We start from the raw sequence: 25,553 nt of genomic DNA, 5'->3' as shown, positions 1-25,553 counted from the left end.
CGGATTCTATAACTAACCAATCAGAGTTAATAATCGCAGCCTATAAATAAAGAAGAGCAAAGAAGCCCTAAAGCCACTCAACATCTTCTTCCGCACTCAGACTCTCTCACTAACTCTCAATTCGATTTCTTCAATTTCGATTCGAAAGAGACGATGAGCACCGGCGCAGCAAGCGGCACGACGAAAGGAGGGAGAGGAAAGCCAAAGGCCACCAAGTCCGTCTCTCGTTCCTCCAAGGCCGGTCTCCAGTTCCCCGTCGGGAGAATCGCGAGATTCCTCAAGGCCGGTAAATACGCAGAGCGTGTCGGTGCCGGAGCTCCGGTTTACCTCTCCGCCGTTCTAGAGTACCTCGCCGCTGAGGTATTACTATCACGAATCGAGTCGATTTGATAGATTAGTTAGATTTCGTATCATCGTTTCTCGTTCTGATTTGATTCGATTGGATTTGAATTGGATAGGTGTTGGAGCTCGCTGGAAACGCGGCGAGGGATAACAAGAAGACGCGTATTGTCCCGAGGCATATTCAGCTTGCGGTGAGGAACGATGAGGAGCTGAGTAAGCTTCTGGGAGCTGTGACGATTGCTAACGGAGGAGTGTTGCCGAATATTCATTCGAATCTTTTGCCTTCCAAGGTTGGGAAGAACAAAGGAGATATTGGATCTGCTTCTCAAGAGTTTTGAGTTTCATTTTATCTCTTGTTTTTTTGGATGTAACTTTAGCTAATATATGCTTCTTGATTAATATCGTAAGGTTTGCCAAAAAAAAAAAAACGAAACTAAACATCTATCATCGATTAAGCTGTATGTGTATGTGTGTGGTCGGCTTGTGGTCTCATCTACACCTAAAACTATAACTATTAACCAAGAATCGTTTTCAGTATATATTTCGGTTTGGATAATCTAAATTGGAGGAGTATCTCTGTTGTTGCCTGAAAGAAATGATAATCTATAAAACTATTTAATAGACTTTTCCCAGTATGATTTTTTCAGGCCTTAATCGATCAAGTTTAGCAATAGATGCAATTACATACCGAGTGATTAAGCTTAGACACACAAACTAAACAAGGTCTCGAGCCTCCTTATTACATTACTATCTTCCTTGAAGAAGTAACAACTTAGCCCTGAAGACCAATAATGCCTGCAATATGATAGACCAAAGGTCAGTCAGTTGAACCTTTCCGAGTCTATTATATCGATTGACAAAATCCATCAGGAGCAAAAGGTGAGGTTCTATGGACTGAACTGACTATTATTAATCTCTGGTCACTTCCCAAACATATACAGCTAGCAAAACACTTCTAAATCGGCATGCTGTAACCAAGTACAAAACAATAATGCATCAGAACAAATGGGCCCCCATTTAAAACTGGTGGACTCTTTGGAATCTCAGCTTGTGGGCTCCCAGTTAAAATAAATTAGTGGACTATCTCTCTCTCTCTCACCGCTCTTTATGAGATTAATTAATGACACATCAATTCCGCAACTGAAATAAATATGCACAACCGTCCCAAATTGATAGGATTGATAATCAGTTCACCGATGAAATAACAATTGAGTTATGTGGATGAGCTGTTGTGTAGTGTTCACAACTCCAATCTCAAATTTTTGTTTTGAGTGAGAAAATTTAATATTCTTTGGCGTTACGTTTTATATTGTTGAGGTCTTTAGGGATAATATTTGATTACGTAATTAAATCTTAGCGTTGCTAAAGGCCATATAAAAGAAAAAAAGAGAGAGAGTTGGTGATCGGAATGGAATCACGATTCACGCGTGTTATACCCTCTTCAAAAGGCCTTCAAAATTTAATTAAAAAGCGTCATTTATTACCCAATCACATTCTCTCCTATATTTTCGCATCTACCAAATTGCAATCTCACTTAAAAATTTTGTTTTATCCCCAAATCTCACTTATAAATGTATTTTTAATCGAATATAATACCCAGGCCCGTTACATAACCCACACCGCAGAACAAATTTGTTTTTTTGGCATTAGGTACAACAAATGTTAACCATCTCCATCTCAGCACCATACTTTTTTTTTTTTTTTTTTCGTGTGTTTGATGTTTTGAACACATTCCTCATATACTCGGCCTTCACTGCTTTCTTTTAATTCTAGGTTTCCAGAGAAACCCCACCGCTCTCGCTATTTCTCGATCTCTGCTTCTCCGCCCATCTCAAGTTCCGTTTTGTTCTTCGTTGTGGATACACGGTAATATTTTCTTCTCGATTTTCCTTAAGGAATTTTCTGTGAAATAGAAATCACTAGGGCTCTGGAAGATCCGATCCATGAGTGTGATCTGAGTTTTACTATTTTACTGGATCACGACTCGAAAACGCCATCGTTTACTATTTTGCCCTTTCGTTTTTTTTGAATATATGAGCTACAGTGACGTCGTCGTCGAATATTAAACGCTGGGAGTTTTGATTTTCCCGATACTCGAAAAACGCGTTGCCGACAAGCAAGTTAGTGTCGGCGGTATCGCTAAGGTAAAAAAAGAAATCGCGTTTGACGACGATAAACTAGTAGCGGTTTCACTTTCCTGCATACTTGAATCGCGAATCGCTACCTTTTGTTTATTTATAGATTTTTTTCGCTCGTGTGCTGGTTGAATGGGTTGGTTACGTTTCGTTATGCTCCAATCAGAGAGAGAGTCTTATGATTGGGACTATTGATCTGATTTTGATGTACTTTCGAGTATCAAATGTTTTCATGGGTTGAGTGATTTTTGAGCCTATCTGATGTGTTGTGTTATATCCTCTTAATTTTTGTTAACATAGGTGCGGAGAGAGTCCTCCTGCAAGTGGGCAGCTGTTTGAAGTTTGTGAGTTCGAGTTTGTTTAGCCACAGCAACCATGAATATGCCGTTGTTGGATATTCAACCACGAACGTTGAAGTTTGTAGGTAAGCTGTCACGTGACTCATTCTTATCACTTGCCTAACGATCATTTTAAGTTCAGAACTAGACACTCTGGTGCTCGTTAAAAAAAAAATAATGAGTTCTCTGAATTGTCAATTATTTCCTTGGAATTAGAATTGTCATAGTAGTGCCATTGTGTAATGTTAAGGTGTCTGTTTTGTGTTGAGGAACTTTCAAACTACTTTCACGCTGCTGCATCTGTGTGTTGTGTAATACTGTGAAGATGGAAGTAGCTAGGATATTTTGCCTTGCTTTTCAAAACATCTGTAGTTGTTATTCTTTTTTAAGACTAAACTGTTTCCTCTTTGTAGTTGATCTGAAGAAGCAGAGTACCTGTGTGGTACAGCTAACCAATACAACCCATCTTTTTGTTGCTTTTAAGGTCTTAACCAATACCTCCTCTCTTTTTTTCTGGCTTCAGGATGTCTAATATCTTAAATTTTTCTGAGGAAAATTATTTCTCTGAATAAGACACCTAAAATAGTTGTGGTTTTGGTGTTTTGACAGGTCAAGACTACATCACCGAAGAAGTACTGCGTCCGTCCAAATGTTGGCGTTGTGGCACCAAAATCAACCTGTGAATTCTCTGGTATGCCAACTATTTATATCCTTTCGAACAATGCTTGAATCTCTTGCACTTACGTTTCTTCGGTCCGTGGGATTAAGGTGTTGCATGATGTGTACTGGCGTGGGAATCGAACTGAAATGTTTATATTATTGCATAGATTTTTCCTTTGTCTCTCAGCGTTTGGACATTGTCTTAGGAACCTAGGCTTTCAGAGTTCAAACTGTAGTTGTCCAAAAGGGAAGATGTATCTGCTCCGGATGGAATTGCTAATCTAGTTTTATGTTATTGCAGTGATTATGCAAGCTTTCAAAGAGCCACCTCCAGATATGGCTTGCAAGGACAAATTCTTAATCCAGAGTACTGCTGTGCCTGAGGAAACAACTGATGAAGACATCACTGCTAGCATGGTAATCCTTCTGAGCCTCTCTGTCCTGTAATTCGGTTATTTGGTCTGTATATTCATTCGTTTATTCTTTTCAGTTCTCCAAAGCGGAAGGCAAACACATTGAGGAAAACAAACTGAGAGTCACTCTCGTGATGGCTTCTGACTCACCTGAACTATCTCCAATTAAGGGGACACTCAAGCAGGAAGCAGTATTTGAAGATTCCATCCCCAAGGATCGATTACATGGTCAATCAGAGACGCTTCCTCCACAATATGTAAGAAAAGTATTTATCCTCTTCACAACCAAGCTTTTTTTTTCTGAGATTTTGGTAATATATGAAGAGTAATCGTCAAGCAGTGTGTGTAGTTCATTCCCACCAAATCCAACTCCATTTTAGCTTAGCCTATATTCACATTTATTGGGTCCAGTAGGCAGCTTCTTATACTTGTTTGTTCATTTTCAATCTTTATTTTTCTAGGAGAGTGAGATTGTAAAGGAGCCGCCGAGGATGGTTGGGCATGATGAGTTAAAGCAACCAAGGAAGGGCGTCATAGATTTTATTGAAAATGACATAAAGGCAACTAAAGGTGGTGGCTACGATTCATCAAAAATGGCAAAAGAAGCTGACTCTGATCTTATTAGGTCTCATAAGGATGAGGATGATGGAAGGGGAATAAAGCCAACACATGATTTGGGTACTACCACGAATATGGCCATGGATCTTTCTGGGGACCAAGGGTTTGCTAATGGAAAAACCTCAGCCAACAGTGTGACTTATCCTGAAGAACCAAAGATGCATAGAGACAGAGACGTTGTCCAGCAGAAGAAAACAGATGCTCAGAATATCAAAGCATTGGATGAGTATAAGTTGGTTAAAGACATTGAGGAGATGAAGCTGAAAGTCAATGCTCTTGAATCCAAGCTAAAACAGGTTTGGTTATGAAATATAGAAGTCCATAACTTAGGTGCAATCTTCTATGCACTGCTAACGAGTTAAAAACCTAATGCAGGCTGATTCAACCTTTTCGAAGCTAATGGAGGAGCGGTCTATAAGCTCCCAACATAGAGAAAGCTTGCAACAAGAGCTGGTGAGAGTAGTATAGTTAGTAGTGACTGACTTACATAACTGTTTCTTTAAATAACCACAAGTAATAATGGTGATGCAGGCGGAGATGAGGACGAAGAAGATAGTGAAAGAAGTGCACATTGGGTTCCCTCTGCTGTTTGTATGCGTGGTTGCATTCATCAGCATTGTTATCGGGTATTGTCTGCGCACATGACTGCTCGGTCTCTCCCTTTATATCTCTTAGCAAGTGTGCAGTCAGAAAATATATAGACAAAGGAAGGGAGCTTAATGATTGGTCTCGTTTTGGTCATAATGATGTTTCTCCAGGCACTTTTAATATGAATTATTATAGACTGTATAGCGTCGAGTGTTAGTTGACACAAGTGGACATATGGTATGATGATTTGGCTTTGTTTCTCTGCTCTTTTACTTTCTATTTTAAAGAAAAAATAATAACGATAAATGATGGTTGTAACTCTTTTAAGCATCGACATGAAAAGTATATTACAAAGAACGCAAATGGCAATTTTATTTTTCTTTTGAAAAATGGGTAATACTATTGGTTGACATATGGGGAAACGGGTAGTGCGTGATATTGTACAACAAAAGACAAATCCAGAGAGGCAAGCAAATTAGCAAAATGTGACTTTTTATATATCTTCAAATTGTATACGAAAAGTTGTGTGATTATGGTTTTCTATTTTGTTCCAAGTTACACTAAATTCTGCATTTAGTTTTTCTAAACTTGAGTCTTGAGGATGTCCCAGTTGCAGTGAATGATTCCCTTTAATCATGGAGAAAATCAATGTAAAATTTTCTGTTTTCATGTCACACTTTAGGTCTGGGTGTTCGGGCACCTGTTGGCGTTCGGGTCGAGTTTTTCGGATTTCGGTTCTCTTTTATAACACCTCATAGGTCTCATTCTAGTAAATTTGTAAGTACGAGTCGGGTTCGGATATAACACATCGGGTTCGGATCGGTTTTGTATCACATCATAGAACCCATAAAGTAATCATATATCATTCGGATTCGGGTTATATCGGATCGGTTTGGATATACCCGAAATAAAATCTAAAATTTAAAAGTAAAACATAAGAAATATATATTTATTTATATATAATTAAGTATTTAAGGTAGTTATTTAAATTTTAAATACTTATTGTTAGATAACATATCAAAATAAATATGAAATTGAATATTTGAAGTATATATATTCATGTTTCATATAATTATATTGTATATTATTTTGGACATTCGGATCGGTTTCTTCGGATATTTTTTCAGATTTTTCGGTTTTTTCGGTTTTTCGGGTTACCCGTTCGGGTTCGCTTAATAACACTTCGGGTTCGGATATGTTTTGTACCACCTTAAAAGACTCGGGTATTTTTTACATTTCGGACCGGATACGGATCGGATTTTTCGGTTCGGGTTCGGTTCGGATTTCGGGTTACGGATATTATGCCCATGCCTATCACACTTTATGTTTACCACCCATTACAACTACTTTCACCAAAATGTCATATAGCTTGCAAGTCTTGGTTAATACATGCACGAATCCTCCATCAAGTCCGCAATGTTCATAAGTAAAATTACGAACGAAAGTTCCATATCAAGCTATTTATTTTCACCGATACACTATGTAGAATATGTTCTAGAGTTCCTTTTATGGCAATACTCGATGATAAATAAACTTGGTGGATCGTTTACTAAATAATTCAGTAACGTTTTATTAGGGGAGATAAACATTTTTTCATGGAGATCAAACTATCTTTGTTAATTTGACTACGTAAAATAGTTAATGGAAAAGGCAAGAGTGACTCGTGAGCTTGGTAGATACAAAAGAGGTTGTCAAGAAAAGCAGGTCTAAAAGCTCTTCCCTCTTCTTTAAGTCACCCAATTAATTTCACATATATACATACACATATTGCATTAAATTCATTTATGTATAATATACATATTCATACATCTATAAAGATCAGCATTATTAAACTCGAGATCTAGAGAGAGAGAGAAAGATGGGGAGGCCTCCATGCTGTGACAAGATACGGATCAAGAAAGGACCATGGACTCCTGAAGAAGACATCATTCTTGTTTCTTACATCCAAGAACATGGTCCTGGAAACTGGAGATCTGTTCCCACCAACACTGGTCATTACTTTAACATATTTTCTTCTAGTTTTATTTTATTTTATTTCAGTTGTTGTTTGCATATGTGTCCTGATGATTGTATCTTTGGCATCTAAAAGGGTTATTGAGATGCAGCAAGAGCTGTAGACTGAGATGGACAAACTATCTGAGACCTGGAATCAAACGTGGAAACTTCACTCCTCATGAGGAGGGAATGATCATTCACTTACAAGCCCTATTGGGTAACAAGTAATCTCATTACTCAACACCTCTTTTCTTATTTTAAATTTTCTTTTTGTTATAATCTTGATGATATGAACCCTAACTTGGCTTATTGTCCACATATGGATGTGGTTGGATATTAAGATGGGCGTCCATAGCTTCATATCTACCACAAAGAACTGATAATGATATCAAAAACTATTGGAACACCCATTTGAAGAAGAAACTTAACAAGTCTGAGAGTGAAGAGAGAAGCATTTCAGAAAACATCACGTTGCAAACTTCAGCCACAAGAAACGCCATTAATCATAGATCTACCTATGCTTCAAGCACTGAAAACATTTCTCGCCTTCTAGAAGGTTGGATGAGAGCATCCCCAAAGAGTAGCACGGCTAGTTTCTTGGAACAAAAAGTGCAAAACAGGACGAACGATCTCATGGATCATCACAATGATGAGTCTCCATATGAGCAAGGTTCTTGGGATCAGGGATTCCATGTTCATCCAAAGAAATCAGAGGAAAACGTTAAATGCGATCATGATGTTCAAGAAGATGGTGATGGTGATGGTGATGGTGATGCTACTCCACCATTGACATTTATTGAGAAATGGCTTTTGGAGGAAACAAATACTGGTGGTCAAATGGAGGTGATGAGTCCATTGATGGAGCTCTCTAATATGCTTTAATTTAGGAGATGTCCCCCTCTCTCTTTTTCTTTCTCCCTGTGAATCTTATTAATGAGACCACTAATTTTATAGACACAAATAAAGAAACCAAAATACATAATATCATATGTTTTTTTGGTTTCTCTAATATATATATATATATATTTAGTTAATGCTCACTACATAAGTTGTAACTAATCTGAACTTGTCTACTTATTTATCAATTTGTAATATTATATTTAGAGGTTAAATATTATGTAATATTAAGAGAGCTTCCTCGAAAATCACATCAGTTTATTAGAGGTTGATCAACGTCAATGGAATGTGAAAAATATATTTGGAACTCTTGTTAGTTGTTACCTTTTAGTCCATAACAAAAAGATGAATGGGAGATGTAAGTTAAGGCTTTATATCATACACGAAAACGTGTAATCTTTATATTTGAAGAAATTAGAAATAATAATGAATGTAGGCCATCCATACTAAAGATGGTTAAACGTATATGAAAAAGAGAAACCCATACGTAATGATCGCTGAGCATCCTCCAATAATGGCGCTATATGTTATATGGTAGTCATTTTCTTCTCTTAAACTTATAATTTTAAGCATTAAAGTTCGAAAATAATTTAGCATTTTTATAAAATACGTATATTCTATTTTTTTCTTCTGACGTTTATCATTTCATCATGCAAGAGGAACATATCACATCTTGTTCATCCATTACGGGTCGGTGATAAGGTCTGAAATGGGCCTGTAGCCGACACAAGTTGGTCAAGCTTGGGTTTGGACCAAGCTTACTTTCGGCAGCCATTAGTAGCTGACTTCACCGTCCACCTTCACTTTCAATCTTTGCCTACCATATAAAAAGGATTATTCGTTTTAAAGACTACCAAAAGCATTTTATATTAATAAAAAGGTATAATTATTAGAATTAGCACCAATACTGCCAATTGTCAAAGCATTTTCTAGTCTGTTTCCACCATGTTTATCTTTTGTTTTCCCTTGGTGTTTGGTCTGGTCAATCAAATAGATCTCATTCAATGTTTCAAATAAAAAGAAAATTATTTTTAGGCTTATTAAATAATTCGAGGGTTGTCAGTCCTAGCTGGGTCTATGTAAGTGTTCTCCTTTTCTGAGTATTTTTTTGTTATAAAATAATAAAAATTTGGAATCAAACAAAACAGAGCAAGTAGCTTTTGTAATTATTGTACTTTGAACTCTGTGATCAAAACATTCGATCCAAAAAGAAATATACTTCCACTGACTCTGGTGATCCTTCCTACCTCATGATCAAAAGGTTAGCTTCCTTTACATATAAGATAACAGAACCAAGCTTATGTTTTTGTTCTTGATTCGTATAAACTTGTGTGCCCCTTGATGCTACTATTCATCTTCTTTTAGTATATCTTTCTTAAGCTAGCTTGGTGTGATCGTTCTATTCTAATTTTGATTTCTTCTTTTTTTTCCCCCCAAAAAATTGTAAGTTGAGCTGTCTATTTCTCTTTTAGATCTCTTTATTGTAGGAAACACTTGATCTAGAGTAGTCCAATTATTAAAAAAAAAATACTTATGTTTGGAAAAGCTGTTCTTTACTGTGGAAAATAGACCAAGACAAGGATCATAAGCTTAACTTCTATGTATGCCCTTGTTTTAGTTTTAGTCAACGTTCTCTTCTTGTATCTGTTTCTAGCCTTAACTAAATGTTTGATTTGCATTTTGCAGATTTGAAACCTGCTATTATTGATTCTTGATCTTTATATGTTATACCAACAAGATGGATACTACACAGATGAAATCTCAAACTACTTCAAGGAGTTTCACAAGAGCTTTGGCACTAGCCTTCAACGAGTGGCTGCTGATGGTCATGCTCTTTGCTAACTCCATATTCACCTACGTGATCACGAAGTTTGCAGATTACTCCGACCTCCAGTCTCCATGTCTTATATGCTCAAGGCTTGATCATATCCTTGGGAAGAAAAAAGATTTGAAGACATCTCATTGGGACATGTTTTGCTCTAAACACAGATCAGAAATCTCGTCGTTGGTTTACTGTCAATCTCATGGCAAGCTTGTAGATGTCCGTGGAATGTGTGAAGCTTGCCTTCTCTCCTTTGATAAGACCAATAAGTCCAATGCTGAAAGTTACAAATTATTGGTTGGGAAGTTGGATGACCAACCAAGCAAAAGTCCAAGACACTGCACATGTTGTAATCAGCTGTGGACACCACAAACTGATTCTACTGGTGAGGGGTTGGCTAAACCGGAAAAACTAACCAAGATTGGTTTGGTTGGTGATTTAAGAACCGGGAAAGAATCTACTGCATCCAAGAAAAGTGTCAGGTTTAATGATTTGCCTCATGTTGGGTACACTGAGCTAAAGATTCATTCAGATACAGAACAAGAAGATGTATTTTCAGAAGATGAAGGTGTTGCGGTTAAAGAAGAGGATCATAGGATTCAAAATGTGGACCTGGAGATATTTGAGAAGGTGTTGAAGGAGGAAGAAATCATTTCATTAGATGGTATTTTTGTAACATCAAGAGCCATGGAACATTCTGCACATGTCTTGAAAGAGAAGGAAGATTTGATTCACTTCCAAGATGCCTTAATGGAGGTGAGTGAGATTAGTCCAATCAATGATGTGTTTGGAACATCAGAGAAGGTGTTAAAGGAAGAAGAGATCACATCATTAGATCATCTTCTCTTAACATCACAAGGCATAGAGGATTCTTCAGCTGTTATGCAGGAGAAAGAAGATTTGATTCACCTCGAAGATATTTCTTTAACATTTGATTTTAAGGAACATCTTAAAAAGGCCTTAGTAGAGGAGACAGAGCTTACAGGTACTTCAACATCAGTTGCAACTGAATCTCCTGAAGATCTCTTAGTGGAGGAGACAGTTTTAAAGGAGGAGGAAGAAGAGCTGGTTCACCTTCAAGAAACTTCTTTAGGTGAAGATTCTAAGGAAAGTCTTGCAGATGCCTTGACTGAGGAGACTGAGCTTGTGTGCCTCAATGATGTTACTACTTCAACATCAGTTGCGGCTGAAACTTCTGAAGATGTCTTAGTGGGAGAGGCTATTCTAAAGAAGGAGGAAGAAGAGCTGCTTCACCTCCAAGATACTTCTTTAACACCAGATTCTACGGAAAGTCCTGCAGATGCCTTGACTGAGAAGACTGAGCTTGTCTGCCTCAATGATGTCACTACTTCAACATCATCAGATGCTGCTGAAACTCCTGAACATCTCTCAAAGGAAACTGAACTTCTTCCCCTCCATGAAACATCTCCAGAAGAGGTTCCTGAATCATTCACTACAACTGAAACCCATGTTGATACATCAAAGGAGAAGGACACAAACCAAGCTGATATGACCTCTCTGGAATCTGAATATGTAGTTGTATCACCTTCAAAATCTACAAACTCCATGCCTGAATATTCAAATGAAAACTGTAAGTTTTCTCAACACCATTTTTCCTGTAGGATTTAAATTATTGTGAAATAGTTATTAGTCTCTTATGAAATAAACACATTTTCATAACAGGTGTATCAAACAACAAGGAAGAAACATCTCTTACATTGTCTGAGATGGTTTCTCACACAGAAGCTGCTCTTGACTCAGAATCCTCTTCTTTCAACTCAATGTCAGTAGCAGCAGAAACAAACCTTGACTCAGGTGAGTGGACTCAAGGAGGTGGTGAGTTGCTGGATCTTGCTGATGCATACAAAAACATCATTGTACACAACGAGAGTAATAGAGAAGCACATATAGAGCAATGGATGAGTAAAGACACTTCTAGAGTTAGCCAAGACCTTAAAGCACTACTCACTCAAATCTCAGCTTCTCGTATAAGCCCCAGGATATCTATTGTTGATCAGGAGACAAAGAACCTAGACTATGAAGATATGCAGTTGCTGATTCAAAAGAGAATGCTGGAGAGGAACGAGAGCACCTTATCATTAGAAGGTGTTTCCGTGAGCGAGATAGAAGGAGAAAGCGAGGTTGAGAGGTTGAAAAGACAGGTTGATCACGACAGGAAGTTTCTCACCGGTTTGTACAAAGAGCTGGAGGAAGAGAGAAGCGCTTCAGCTGTTGCTACGAACCAAGCGATGGCTATGATCACGAGGCTGCAGGAAGAGAAGGCTACGTTTCAGATGGAGGCTTTGCAGAACCTTAGGATGATGGAAGAGCAAGCTGAGTACGATCTGGAGGCGATACAGAAACTTAACGAGTTGCTTGTTGAGAGAGAGAAGGTTATTCAAGATTTAGAAGCTGAGATTGATTACTTCAGGGGTCTGGAGAATAAGAAGATACAGAACTGTTTAACTGGTTTTGATGAAGAGAGATTATATATCACTAGTTGTTTGGAGAGGATTGAGAACATGGTGCAAGAAGATGTGAATGGTGAGGCTCTTGTTGATAACTTAGTAACACAAGAATCTGTTACTGAGCTACGTGAGAGAGTAGAGAAGCTTAAGGGATGCTTTGATCTTTTGGAGCATGTTGTGAACTCTCTAGGGTATGGGAGTGAAGGTATACAGTTTGTTGAGGAAATAGCTTCTCATTTGCAAACCCTCAGAATGAAAAGACATAAGCATACAGAGAGTTGATTGCCGCTTCTACCTGTAAACAATATTCACAAAGGTATTCCTCTATACTTGTTTTATTTTTGTGTTGATTGGAGTTTTCAAATATCTTTTCTGGCCAGAATGTACAAATTCATGTGTTGTTCTGTTTTTTCATATTTTAGATAACTTTGTGGAGAAGATATTGTAAAGCAATCTTAAAGAAAGCAACAGTGGTGTAAAATCTTAAGGAATTTGTACAGCACATTCTTCGTGGCCTTTCCTAATTTCGTATAGAATAATAATAATCTCAGTACTCTACAGTTTCCAGGAACGATTCATATATTTGGGTCTGGTGTGCATAATCACTTTGTAAGTTTTCACTTTCTTTGGGGTTTGTTTTGTAATTTTATATTTGTTTTCTTACATTGATACAAATATGGTGAAAAAGCCTAAAGCATTTGTTAAACTGATATTCCTTTGCAAATGATTTGTAAATTTTGAACGAGTTATAGGTATACATTATAAGCTACATAATATATTTTTAGGAAACGTTCAAATTATACTAAACATAATAGAATGAAAACATAATCAATCTATTTCTACAGAAAAATAAAATGAAAAACTAAATTAGGCAAAGAGAATATATCAGTAACATATATTATATAATTTTTTTTCTTAGATTTGAACCTAGACTATGATAAAACAATGACATTAGTGCAAATCATTCGGATGCAAATATTAATAGTTTAAATGGAATAAAGAATAGTTTTGCAAAACACACTACATCTAAATTACATGGGCTCAGAAATATTTCTCGTAGCCCAAACACTAGACGGAAATCCCTTATCACTAGAGCATACATACTTGTGCAAGCAAAATACAGTAACTTGAATATAAGCAATGGCAGCAGCCAAAAGATCAGAATTCAAGACCATGCATAGAGACTAAACTCAGTGAAACCACAAGATTATAATGTTAAACAAACTAGTACCCCCTAAACTGAAAAGAGGCTGCGCTGGAAGGATCACATTAAAAAGAGAAAAGCTCAAACAAACAATTAGACAGGAAGTGTGGTATCATCATAGATGCAGAGTATTATATTAGTGTCAATAATGTAAGCCATATTGCAGAATCGCATGACTCAAGACACATAAGAATCCTGACAAGTTTCCTAACCAGCAAAAATACCTATCCGAGGAGAGATGAGTTAAGAGGAGACAAAAAAAGACATTAGTTTCTCCCCTTTGCTATAGCTAAAAGATGCTTTAAGGGAAAGAAAAAAGAAGCTCTCACTCTCTTACACAGCTCCAAAATCCATTAGTTTCTTATTCTCAGCCACTTCTCTGCTTCTTCTTATCTCTGCAACCAATTTCTTGAATTTGTCGAAGGCTTCTCCCTTCTCCTTCAGAAGTATAGTCCACATGTATCTAGAGTGATCGTCTATGAGAACAAAGATGTACCGTTTCTGTGATGGTGTTGATGGCGTAATGGGTCCGCAAAGGTCTCCATGTATGAGACCTAGTGTCTTCTCAGCTCGATACGCAGTAGCTTGTGGGAAAGTTTGTCTTGCTTGCTTCCCAAGTAAGCAGGAAGAACATGTCTCCTTCTCGATCACGAGCTTTGGTAGTCCGTATACGAGCTCTTTGTTCATCATTAGTCGCATTGCTTCTCTCCCTATGTGACCCAAGCGCGCGTGCCACCTTGCAGAGTCACTACCAACTGATAGCTGAAGGCACTGTTCGTTGCTTTCAATGGTGACTTTGTATAGACGATTTATAGATCGTTGAGCTTTGACTATCAGTTTACCGTCTTTGTCTCGCAACGTAAGGAAATCTTCTCTCATCCTGATGTCGCAACCGGATTCTGTGGCTTGGCCTAGACTAATTATATTGCTCTTCAAGTCCGGTATATAGTAAACGTTAGCTAGTATTTTCTTTCCTCCGTCCTTTGTGTGAAACAATATTGGTCCTTTTCCCTTTATGTCGATACGAGAGTCATCGCTGAACCTTACTTTACCAGTAATAGTTTCATCAAGTGTCTTGAAGTACCTTCGATTTCCAGTCATGTGGTTGCTTGCCCCATTGTCTAGATACCACACTCTGTCGTTGTCTGAGCTTGTCTCGAAGTTCAGCGGGTTTACATTCTTCTCGTTAAGGTAAACAACCTCATGAACCATCAGTTCTTCAGCTTTCGTTGTATCAGTGTCTTTGTCCTTTGTTTCTGTTGTCTCTTGCAATTTGAGTAGACGGCCAGGGCATACAGAAGCAAAGTGTCCCATCTTGTCGCACCGAAAACACATGATCTTTGTCATATCAAGGTTGTTTTGGTATCGATCATTATACCTTCCTCTGCCTCATCCTCTGTTATAGAAACGGCCTCCTCGTCCTCGACCCCTATAGTTATTATTGTAGTCTCGGTTCGAAGAGTTTGAAGCCGGTTGAGACTCAGTGTTTGCTGCGTACATGAGTTTGTCCTGCGTCTCATCTTCCTCTTCTGCAACTCTTTCTTCATATGTTTTTAGCCGTCCGATAATGTCTTCAAAGCTCGTCGTTTTAAGATCAAGTACCTGTTCTAATGATGCCACAATGTGTATGTATTTGCGTCGTGGCAGACTAGACAGGAACTTCTTTACTAGTTTTATCTCGTCAATAACTTCTCCCAAAGCAGCTGACTTCGATGATATTTCAGATAACTTCCCCACAAAGTCATCCATTGTGTCACTGTCTTTCATCTTCAATCTGTCGAACTCCGCCATAAGGGTTTGTAGTCTTGCTTCTCGAACTCGATCTGCCCCCATATGTCTTGCCTTAATCGCATCCCAGACTTTCTTGGCTGTGTCTAACTCTCCCACTTGAAGAATCAGTGTCTCGGGTATTGATTGAAACAACAGAACAGTGGCCATGTCGTTCTTTTCCCCATTATCAGACTCAACCTCAATGGCGTCCCAGACCTTGTGTATTTTTAGTAGCATCTTAATCTGTATTGACCAGACAGTATAATTTGTCGATGATAGCATGGGACAGCTTATGGTGGTAGGTCCACCTCCTCCCTTAACTTTCGTAGTAACAAGATCACCCATAGCTATTGTGATCGTTTCCTAGATGCTCTGATACCAAATATAGTTTCCAAGTTTCACGTATTTGATTGTAAGAACACAATTAACAAGAACTTGCTCTCTTATTAATCACTTGAGAAAATTCCTCAAAACTCAAGCCAACTCAAACAATCACCAAATCCTCTTAAGTGTTGCAACAAGTCTGCAACTCCTAAACTCAATAGGTTTTATATTTTCCGAATCCTTTTAGATAAACACAATAATATAGGATTAGGATAGCTTGATTTCCAAGCTATTTCAAGCTTATCCCAACAATATTGTTTACAGCACCAGATGAAGTAGATGTTGAAACCTTGATCAGAAACGAAGACAAGCGACTCCTTTATGCCATGACTGTTTCTACAAGACTTGTTTTCAGGGATGTTTTGCTTCATACTAATGCTGCTGAAAGAGCGATGGATGAGGAAATCTCTTTAATGGAGGATCCAACGAAAAGTAATGTTACAATGGGAGCGCGTCACACACTGGGAGCAAAACAAGCTGAGTTGTACACAGAGAAAATGATCAGTAGCAGCTTCCATCGCTATTCTGCTTGGCTTATTAATCAAAATTTTAAATGTGGAGAATCTGCAGGAACGTGTGATAAAGCCAGCTTGGAGAAAATTTGAGAGTTGTCAAAGTTTTTAAATGGCAAGGTGCAGGAGCTGTGTTCACTGGTATGTTCGAACAGTACCTTGTGACGGTGAATTTCAAAGATGGAAGAGTAGATACGAAGTTGAGATCACCAGATGCTTGAGTGATGCGTTGAGTTTGGGAGCAGAGATAGAATCTCCTACAACTCAGTATCAAGAGGCTAATGCGGCTCAACATAAGTTGCTGATTCAAAGCAGAGGAACAGGTCTGAAACAGGAGAACACTGAAGATCATATGATCTTTCTATATACGACCTCGCGACAACGGTGAACCCTCAAAGGTGATAATAATACAAGTAACCCTCTTTTGAAGATCTCTCAACATGGAATTAACTAAAAGTCTATGTGGTTCTTTCAACCAGCTCACTCCCGAAGGGCGGAGGGAGTGGTTCACGGAAGCAGCCAAGTCAGCTATCAACTGTTGTGAATGAGCCTTCTTTACCTCCTACCAATACATACCGAAGTCCAGAAAGCCTTGGCGCTGCTGCTTCACGTCCTCTTCGGCAGGGTAACGGATCTGGTGGTCCCTCTTTATAACCAGCAGCAAAGGAGTAATGTTGCCGGTCCGCCTCCACCTAATCGACAAAAAGGAAATAATGCTCCTGGAATTTTGCATAGCTGAAAGTATGTTCATGTTCTTCAAATGCTTTAGTGTCCTCATCATATTACACAATTTTAATAGACCAGTGGATGTATATTTCGTTACGTTCTCATCTCGTAAGCATTTGTTAGTTAATAACCTTGTAGGAACTTATATGGATATCCATTTGAATTCATTTGTTAGACATCATTGTTGCGGTGTGAATTGCATAAAGTTAATCCTTTGATGCTCTTTCTTTCCTGTAGGTTACACTACATCAAAACTGAAAACCGCAGGAGTGCCTGTGCACCGTGGCGTCCCAGCATACTGGAGAGTTTGTCTTGACTTTTCCTCGGGCATATCATCCTGGATTTAACTGTGCTGAAGCTGTGAATGTAGCACCAGTTGACTGCCCACAGGGTAGAAAAAAGTCCATCTCGCATGATAAATTCTCGCTTGGGAAGCAGAGAAGTAGTGAAAGCCGACGGGGAGCTGAACTTACTAAAGAAAAATACAATAGACAACTTGAGGTGGAAAGAGTTTAGTTGAAAAGATGGGATTTGGGCAAAAACACAGTTGAGCTGCCTATCAAATGTGAATGACGTGAAAATCCTGTAGTCACAGTTAATTTACGAGGTATCTTGGTAATGATGGATCGTTGCTATGGTTTTTATATAGGCACGCATTGATATGGAACGTACACGAAGAGAGTTTCTGTGCAGCTCCTCACTTGCACTGAAGATGCTTAGTAATTTCGATGCTACCAACGAGGGAGAGAGTGTTGCATATGAGGAAGAGAAAGTGAAGCTTGAGTCCAGGAACAGCTTCACTTTTAAAGAAAGATTTACAGCTGAAAGTAACGTCGAGAGAAGATCTAACTAGAGGGTTAGAAAAGACGAGTACATTACTTCTTAAGGAGGAGCAGTTAACACCAAGCCACTGTATGAAGCCAGTCAAAGAAGAAACTGTTTATGATTCATTCATCTGAAGGAGGCATCTCTGTGACAGCTACTAAGTCCACAAGTTGAAAAAAAGAATTCACAGTGATGGATATGATGTGCAAGACATACCGAGTTTCTGAGAAAAGAGATACAATTTCGTCTGGCAAGGATTTGAAGATGCTGGATGGAGTGCATCTTCAAAATGGCATAAGATTTATGTTAATAGTTATGAGGTGATGAATGGAGTGCTGAACTTTTAACTCTTCAACCAATTAATAGTTTGTAGTTTAAAGCAAGAACACGTTTATGTAACCAGTTTCAAAATGGCATAAGATTTATGTACTTATGTGAACTCAGTAACATGCTATGAGTTGATCCTCCAAAAAAAAACAATTACAACATGCTATTATCATATAAGTCAAACATGGCATGTGTTCGCTTAACACACTTCATTTGCCTGCAGTAAGTGAGAGTTACAGAAAGGGTCACATCACAAGGGCAAAGCTACAATGAGTGAGTGCTCACAGGAAAATGAATCACAAGATGCAGATTATATCCCTGTCAAAGATGAGTACTGACTTGAGAAGCTTAACCATGATACGAGCCGCACGAAAGGACAACTAGACGGAAATCCCTTATCACTAGAGCATACATACTTGTGCAAGCAAAATACAGTAACTTGAATATAAGCAATGGCAGCAGCCAAAAGATCAGAATTCAAGACCATGCATAGAGACTAAACTCAGTGAAACCACAAGATTATAATGTTAAACAAACTAGTACCCCCTAAACTGAAAAGAGGCTGCGCTGGAAGGATCACATTAAAAAGAGAAAAGCTCAAACAAACAATTAGACAGGAAGTGTGGTATCATCATAGATGCAGAGTATTATATTAGTGTCAATAATGTAAGCCATATTGCAGAATCGCATGACTCAAGACACATAAGAATCCTGACAAGTTTCCTAACCAGCAAAAATACCTATCCGAGGAGAGATGAGTTAAGAGGAGACAAATAAAGACATTAGTTTCTTCCCTTTACTATAGATAACAGATGCTTTAAGGGAAAACAAAAAAGAAGCTCTCACTCTCTCACACAGATCCAAAATCCATTAGTTTCTTATTCTCAGCCACTTCTCTGCTTCTTCTTATCTCTGCAACCAAAAAAAATAACAAACACAAAACATGAGATCAGAGAAGAGAGATTGCTCAATGGTAATCAGCAGAGAAATTGATCAGAGAATGAGAAATTACCTATGGTCATGGCACGGGCTTCTTCTTCTTCTTCTTAAGTTCTGACGCTTCGGGGGTGTACGCCGTATCCTCTTGCGTGTGGGTTCAGCTTCAGACTTGGACTCAGCTTCATCTTCACCGTCATCACCTTCACAATCTCTGCAGTCTCCTCATCAGCGATGGAAATGACCATGTGAAGCGTAGCTAAAGAGACACGGAAGTATCCATTACTCCCTGACATTCGTACCGTTGCTCGATTTGCAGATAGCAATAACTTCCCCATTGGAAATAAGAATTTGCCTTTGTAGGTCCATAGTAAATGTCATATCCTACACAAAAACCAATTATCATGATGATTTAAAATAAATTTAATCAGTTAAAAAAGAAGATATATACCTCACCGAGTTCCCAAAGTTGGGAGAACTCAGCCCCGATTGGCTGTGTGCGGAGCTGGACCAGTGCTTCTTCTAAGGTATTGAAGGTGGCAAAAGAGTTGATGGTGATGTGAGGTTCTGGATCAGCTGGAGGGTCTTGATTACAGTCAAACTCAAGAGTTCTTTCTTTAGGCACTCCTCCGTTGTCTAACATGAACTGAAAGGCTTTGCGGGTAGTCGTTCCATAACAGGAATGACCGGCTAACGCAGTTGGGTCTTTGTCCACGCAAATCTGGAGACACGTATGAGTTGAGGTACCACGTGGACAGAGGAACAAATTCCCCCCCGAACTTGAGGACTCGTAAGGCGGAGACGAGATCAGTGGAGCTATATGCCCAACACAGGATGTGCCTCTTTTGGTTTCGAATAGGACCAGAAAGCTCATTCCATAACTCGAGTTCCACAAGATCAGACAGCTTAAAAGAGCCTTCACGAGTAGTGCCTACAGCTTTTTCAAAGTCAGAATCTTTCACGATCAGTTCTAGATGTTCTGGTTGTATGGTGCTAAAGAGTTCATCAATCTCATCGGGAAGAAGGCCTACTAGATCAGGCCTTCCTATATCCACATAATCATCATCATCCGAGTCCCCCATATCCTCCTCCTTAGCTTAGAAAACAAAACACAAAAAAAAAAAAAACCAGAACACAAAAGCCAATCTTTCTTACCAACAAATCTTCCAAATTTTAAGAAATCTCGGTTTTGAAATTAGCCCTGTATTATTAGCCAGCCCTAGAAGAATTTTGTATAATAGATGGCCTTGCCTTTATTAACCCAAGCCCATTCATAAGCCATAACCTTATTTAGTCTGCCTAATTAACCAATAACTGTATATATTTAGTTAACTAGGTGTGTAAGAAATTTTTTAAATCTAATTTATATTTAAAAATAAATTTCATTAAATATTATAGATTTTATTATTTTCTTACTAATATTTAATATAGATTTGATATATATTAAATCAATTTGTATAAAACTAATAAAAATGATATAACATTGTATAATTATCAAAAAATTAGCATAAACAATATTTATAAAATTTGTATATAAAAAACTAATGATCTTACGATTAGATATTTAAATTTTTAAAAAATTATAGAAATTTTTGATAGCTTTAGTAATACAAATTGTAGAATTATACAAAAATAATAATATTTCAAAATTTGAAATGTTATATATGAATATATTTATTTTATAGATGATGTATGAGCTATTACCATATTTAAAAAAAGTTTACCAAAAAAAAATATCAATATTAAATGTAATATATGAATTATTACCATATTCTAATAAATTTGCCAAAAATATAAATCAACATTAAATGAAATTATACATGTCATATTTTTCCGGAAGCTATGTCATCAATTTCAGTAGCCATGTCATATTTATTTTGTAAAATTGATTGTATAGAGTACATGCGGCAAAATCACTTTACAAATATACAGGGGATCAGTTAACTTCACATGCAAAAATCAAGCATAACTTTGGTTCTCGGTTCTGAAAGAATAATAAGAGTTGGGACTTGGGAGACTACGAAGAAGAAGAGAAAAACGCCCTTCTTTGGCCCGAATAATAATTATTGGCTTAAAATGTAACAAAGACACATTTCATTTATGCCTACCGTGACATCACATTGTTTTGGTGCACCTTCAGGCAAAACGTATCAAATGTGTAGTAGACTCTTGAAACTTTACGTAACGTAGTGCACCTTCTTTCATTTGTTTGACGAAATTTTAAAAAAACAGAACAATGATATTTATTTTTATTACCTAAGTATAAATCTATTAACATCTTAACTTTTTAGCCTAAGTTTCAAAAAAAAAAAAACATCTTAACCTTTTTTTAAAAAACTTTTTTTTTTCAAAAAAAAAACAGAACAATATTGATTTCTATTTGTTTGACGAAAATAACAAATTATACTTACAGTTTTCAAAATATTTAATTATATAGATAATTAAAATTGAATTAGCTAATTGGACTTCATTAAAATTGATTTAAAAATAACAATAGAAATTTAAAAGAGATATTCTCTATGTTTCTTGTTGTTAAGTTTACATAGTGCCACTTAGTATTAAATTTCTTGGTGTTAAGATCGATCTGCAAATACCAGATGCCACGATACACCCAAAGAGAAATTCTCAATGTTTTTTCAGTCACGAACACAACAAAAATTTCTCAAAAATTTTCTTTCTACATGTTGCATGTATATTTACGCCCTGCATATCACATATTACTGTATCAAAAACAAACGAAAAGTACTTCAATACACATATCATAAATTAGACTAAACATGTCTCACATTTTGATATGCAAGAATAATCTCTAATCTTTTACCATTTTAAGCGCTAAACTGCTTCTAGGTATGAATGACTTTTGCTTGAATCCACTAGCCTATCTTGTAAGGTCTAATATCCCTAAGTGTACTGATTTTCTTAGAAGGCGTCATTATATTAGCTTTGATATCTGTAGAGTCGATTTAAGGTTGTGTGAATACATACAATTAATATGATGGATTATATATATGGATCACAAAGTTGATGCAGAATCGAACAGTAGTGTCGTGGACCACTCTCATCGATCGATGGCTATGCGCGAGTGAATAAACCCAAGGAAGCTATACTCTTGTTCTGGAGAATGGTTTCTTGCGACGCAATCAAGCCAAACGAGATCACCATTCTCTCGATTTTCCCTGCTGTTTGGAGCTTTGGAGATCTAAGAATGTGCGGGTCGGTCCATGGCTACGTTGAGAAAACAGGGTTTGTTCCATGTGACATCCGTGTAACAAACTCTCTCATCGACGCTTATGCTAAATGCGGGTGTATCCGAAGCGCGTTGAAGTTTTTCACGGAGGTTTCCAACGAAAGAAAGAATCTGGTATCGTGGACAACAATGATCTCTGCCTTTGCTATGCACGGGATGGGCAAAGAAGCTATCAATCTCTCCTCTTGATTCGTCGTAGAAACAGGAGCAGCCAAAGGGAGCACGTTCAATGGGGGAACCCCTAATTGGGTTCTTAACGAATATTTAAGTACTAAACTTAAACTAAGAACTTTTGTTAAGAGATAATGATTTTGAATGCTCCAATAGTAGAACCTAATTAAGGGTTCTTAAAAAAAGTTAACAAAACTTTACACAAGCAAACAAGCTTCACTTTGAATATTAACTCCTAGCAGACATTAAGCCTCGGTGAAAACTTTATCTTCCTCAACTACACGGACAATGATTTCTCATCACCTTATATATAATTTCCAATAACAAAAATATCAGAAATTTAAATATTGAAATTTTTGAAATTCATAAGACAGAAAAAAAACTGAAAATAGTTTATAATCGTCTAGCTACTTATATTTTTATAATAGATTATCAAAATAAACATACAAAATATATAATAAAAACAAAAATTTAAACAAAAACCAGGACATAGCCCGGGCTGATCCTAGTTAATCATATAACTTACCCGTGCGCTATTTTTTTAAGTAAATTATAGATCATATTATTCTCAACAAATGATTTGTAAATTTTGAAGGAGTTATAGGTATACATTATAAGCTACATAATATATTTTTAGGAAACGTTCAAATCTATTATATAATAGGAGAGTTTCTCTCCCCCCGAGGCGACACGTCGACAATATTATGGGTCCCATATTTAATTTTTTTTTTTTTTGTTGGGCTGGCATGTTAGAGAGTTGCGTGTTAAGAAAATCTATTATATGGTCCAGTATACTCTTCTGTTCGAAACCGTACTCTTCAATGGAGTTTAGGGTTTCTATAATCCCTTCAGACTAATCCAAACACAAAGCGAATGTCTGTGTTTTCATGAATCAGTTTCTCTTACTCTACCTCTACGTCTCCCATCTTTACTTCGTAAATCAATAATGGAGCACGTTCGTAACACCTCCTGCATTCCGCTTTATATCTAAACAGAGGAACCCTTTTTCTCTGATTCTCTCATCGATTCTTCTTCCAGTCGAATTTAGTACATCTTCTCTGAAAAGACTTCGTATGCTGCTCCAGTTGCTAAAGCCGTTGATCCTTGATGAAAAGGTAAAAGACTTTTTCGATCTATCACAACATGTCTACTAAATCTGTTTCCAATCGACTATCAACATGAGAATAAGGTTAATGAATCATTGATTTAGGAATGTAGCTTCAGCTTCCATGTTTTCAGAAACCAAGATAGGTTCTTCTCAGAAGCCCTAGCCCCCAACTATTTATTCGGTAACTACCGCTCTTCGAACCAACCCTATGGGTTTCAGCGGCTTGAACATCCAGCAAGAAGAAGAGGAAAGGTGAGTTATTGTGTCCTCATGGATCTCTTTCGCGGAATCCTAGTCTAAACTGTATCCGTGTTGAGTTTCCGTAGTTTGTAGTCGACGGTGTGTTCTACGCTAAGTTATATGAGGTGCTGACTAGGGAGCTAGCAGAGGATGGTTGGTTACTCAGGTGTGGAGGTTAGGGTTACTCCGATGAGGACATGGATTATCATCAGAGCCACATGTACTCAGAATGTTCTCGGTAATGTTCAATCTCGAAATGTACAAAGCTAGGGACTTTATGTGTAAAGATGCTCTCATAAGGATAACTGACGATTACGCTTTCTCTGCGCATGCTTCTTTAGCCATGTTTTCAGCTTCCCTAGCTCTTGTCTGAGAACGCCTCAGGGCTTCTAGCAGCTCTGATTTGCTCAAATCGGACTCAGAGGAAGCCTCCTCGGTTCTCTTCTTGCAGCTGCTTGGCCAGTGCTCGTGTGGACTACTACCATGATAATAAGAGCGTTTCATCTTCTGTGGTGTCGGTAGATCACAATTCTCAACAAAGTGTAGAGACCTTTGTGCAACCAAGGAAGCTATCTCATCTTTGTCTGTAGTTCGCCACCAGGGTCCAGCTTTCTCACTCGAGAGAGGATTCCATGGAGAGGTGGGATCGAAATGTTTCTCAGAGGATTCATCTTTCCCAAAAGAAACATAACTCTCTCTTGTCTCTATTAACTCTTGAAAGCTTTCAGTCTTGAAAGACTTTGCTCCCAGTTCATGTTTATCAACCCCGCCTCCATTGGCGTCTTCACTTGGGCCCTCTGGTTTGGCTGAAACAGAGGCATGAAAGGTGCACAAGGTGATTGGTTCTGAGGATGAACAACAGAAGGAGGAGAAGAGACAGAATCTTCTTGAACCTGTTTGGTTGAAGAAGAAGAAGAAGAATGGGAAGAGGTGAACTTGGGAGCTCTTTTAGCGTCTTCTTGGACTAAGTAACGGTTAACTGTTCTTTGCCACACTGCTCTTGCTTCTCCTGCTGCCATCATTTCACACCATAGCTCTGATATTATAAGACAAAAAAAAAACAATCAATTCAAGATCAATGCAACTATTTGATTCCCATTTAGAGAAGAAAATGAATCATTTCAAAGTTGGAATCTTTATGAGATGGGTGGGCACATATAAGACCAGATCCATCACCAAAAAGCTTTACAGAAAAAATATAAGAATCTGATGTTTTGCTTTAAAGGAAGTTTGTCCTAATCTTCTAACAAAACAGATGCAGATTCTTGTCAAATATTATTATGCAAACTATTTTTTTTTATTCACTTACCAACCAAATAATCCTTCTTTGCAATTTAGAATCAAATCCAGAAAAAAACATTAAATTCAACGATGATTTAAGTTGTAGGAACCATCTTCAACAACTAAAAACTGGATTTTTTTAGGGAAACATCAATAGTTTGCAGAAATTGAAAGAATTTTACCAAAAAAAAAATTGAAAGAAAGAAAAAAAAAACTGGAAAGAGTATGAATGAATTGAGAAGTCACTCTCGTGAAGACAGCACAAAAAACGAAAATAGGAGTTTTGTTTTTTGTTTTCTCGCTTCTTTATCAATTGTCAGAAGTGGTTTTTGTTTGCTTCTGATTAAGAACTTTTTGAATCTTTGTAGTTTTCGTTTTCTTTTTTTTGTGTTTTAGCACGCAAACTTCCGCTAAACGGCGCTGTTTTTAGGACCCATAGTTTCCTATCGGTGTGTTTGGGTCCACAGATTAGATATTAGTACACGTGGCGTTAAACAACAAGATCGAGTGGGGCTTCTCTTTTATTTTTCTTTTACTAATCAGTGA

The 25,553-nt window shown here is 37.5% G+C and overlaps 5 protein-coding genes and 1 pseudogene across 13 annotated transcripts; 4 read left to right on the top strand and 2 right to left on the bottom strand.

Annotated features, from left to right (window-relative positions):
- The first annotated feature begins 47 nt into the window (after positions 1 to 47).
- LOC106453183 (probable histone H2AXa) lies at positions 48 to 743 on the top strand. The gene is made up of 2 exons (XM_022708074.2): positions 48 to 360; positions 459 to 743. Exons 1-2 carry the CDS (start codon positions 154 to 156, stop codon positions 678 to 680), a joined length of 429 nt encoding a protein of 142 aa, XP_022563795.1. The 5' UTR covers positions 48 to 153; the 3' UTR covers positions 681 to 743.
- Positions 744 to 1,752: 1,009 nt separating this feature from the next.
- On the top strand, positions 1,753 to 5,457 carry LOC106453185 (vesicle-associated protein 2-2). Of its 7 annotated transcripts, none has more exons than XM_022708298.2 (11): positions 1,753 to 1,992; positions 2,116 to 2,208; positions 2,387 to 2,486; positions 2,778 to 2,901; positions 3,229 to 3,299; positions 3,425 to 3,506; positions 3,777 to 3,892; positions 3,966 to 4,145; positions 4,350 to 4,802; positions 4,882 to 4,959; positions 5,038 to 5,457. In XM_022708298.2, exons 4-11 carry the CDS (start codon positions 2,853 to 2,855, stop codon positions 5,149 to 5,151), a joined length of 1,143 nt encoding a protein of 380 aa, XP_022564019.1. In that variant the 5' UTR covers positions 1,753 to 1,992; positions 2,116 to 2,208; positions 2,387 to 2,486; positions 2,778 to 2,852; the 3' UTR covers positions 5,152 to 5,457. The 7 variants fall into 7 exon arrangements, with proteins under 7 accessions (XP_022564019.1, XP_048622242.1, XP_048622240.1 ...); XM_048766285.1 differs by having other exon boundaries at positions 1,769 to 1,992; positions 3,966 to 4,154; XM_048766283.1 differs by lacking the exon at positions 2,387 to 2,486 and having other exon boundaries at positions 1,769 to 1,992; positions 3,966 to 4,154.
- Positions 5,458 to 6,846: 1,389 nt separating this feature from the next.
- LOC106453187 (transcription factor MYB60) lies at positions 6,847 to 8,221 on the top strand. The gene is made up of 3 exons (XM_013895444.3): positions 6,847 to 7,085; positions 7,184 to 7,313; positions 7,431 to 8,221. Exons 1-3 carry the CDS (start codon positions 6,953 to 6,955, stop codon positions 7,969 to 7,971), a joined length of 804 nt encoding a protein of 267 aa, XP_013750898.1. The 5' UTR covers positions 6,847 to 6,952; the 3' UTR covers positions 7,972 to 8,221.
- A 706-nt stretch (positions 8,222 to 8,927) lies between these two features.
- On the top strand, positions 8,928 to 12,986 carry LOC106453188 (myosin-binding protein 1). 3 transcript variants are annotated; one of them, XM_013895445.3, is made up of 4 exons: positions 8,928 to 9,247; positions 9,673 to 11,399; positions 11,492 to 12,592; positions 12,699 to 12,986. In XM_013895445.3, exons 2-3 carry the CDS (start codon positions 9,725 to 9,727, stop codon positions 12,556 to 12,558), a joined length of 2,742 nt encoding a protein of 913 aa, XP_013750899.1. In that variant the 5' UTR covers positions 8,928 to 9,247; positions 9,673 to 9,724; the 3' UTR covers positions 12,559 to 12,592; positions 12,699 to 12,986. The 3 variants fall into 3 exon arrangements, with proteins under 3 accessions (XP_013750899.1, XP_022563932.1, XP_013750900.1); XM_022708211.2 differs by lacking the exon at positions 8,928 to 9,247 and adding an exon at positions 9,276 to 9,429; XM_013895446.3 differs by lacking the exon at positions 8,928 to 9,247 and adding an exon at positions 9,381 to 9,587.
- Positions 12,987 to 18,658: 5,672 nt separating this feature from the next.
- Positions 18,659 to 20,253, bottom strand: LOC106345691. The gene is made up of 4 exons (XM_048766282.1): positions 19,412 to 20,253; positions 19,263 to 19,344; positions 19,037 to 19,174; positions 18,659 to 18,936 (listed from the first exon to the last, which is right to left on the bottom strand). The coding sequence occupies exons 1-3, from the start codon at positions 19,832 to 19,834 to the stop codon at positions 19,071 to 19,073; spliced, it is 609 nt and encodes a 202-aa protein (XP_048622239.1). The 5' UTR covers positions 19,835 to 20,253; the 3' UTR covers positions 18,659 to 18,936; positions 19,037 to 19,070.
- A 2,887-nt stretch (positions 20,254 to 23,140) lies between these two features.
- On the bottom strand, positions 23,141 to 25,288 carry LOC106454381 (annotated as a pseudogene).
- Positions 25,289 to 25,553: the final 265 nt, after the last annotated feature.

Source organism: Brassica napus, chromosome C8 (genome assembly GCF_020379485.1).
Source record: "Brassica napus cultivar Da-Ae chromosome C8, Da-Ae, whole genome shotgun sequence".
NCBI classification, from domain to species: domain Eukaryota; kingdom Viridiplantae; phylum Streptophyta; class Magnoliopsida; order Brassicales; family Brassicaceae; genus Brassica; species Brassica napus.
This window is presented reverse-complemented; position numbering and strand designations above follow the sequence as displayed.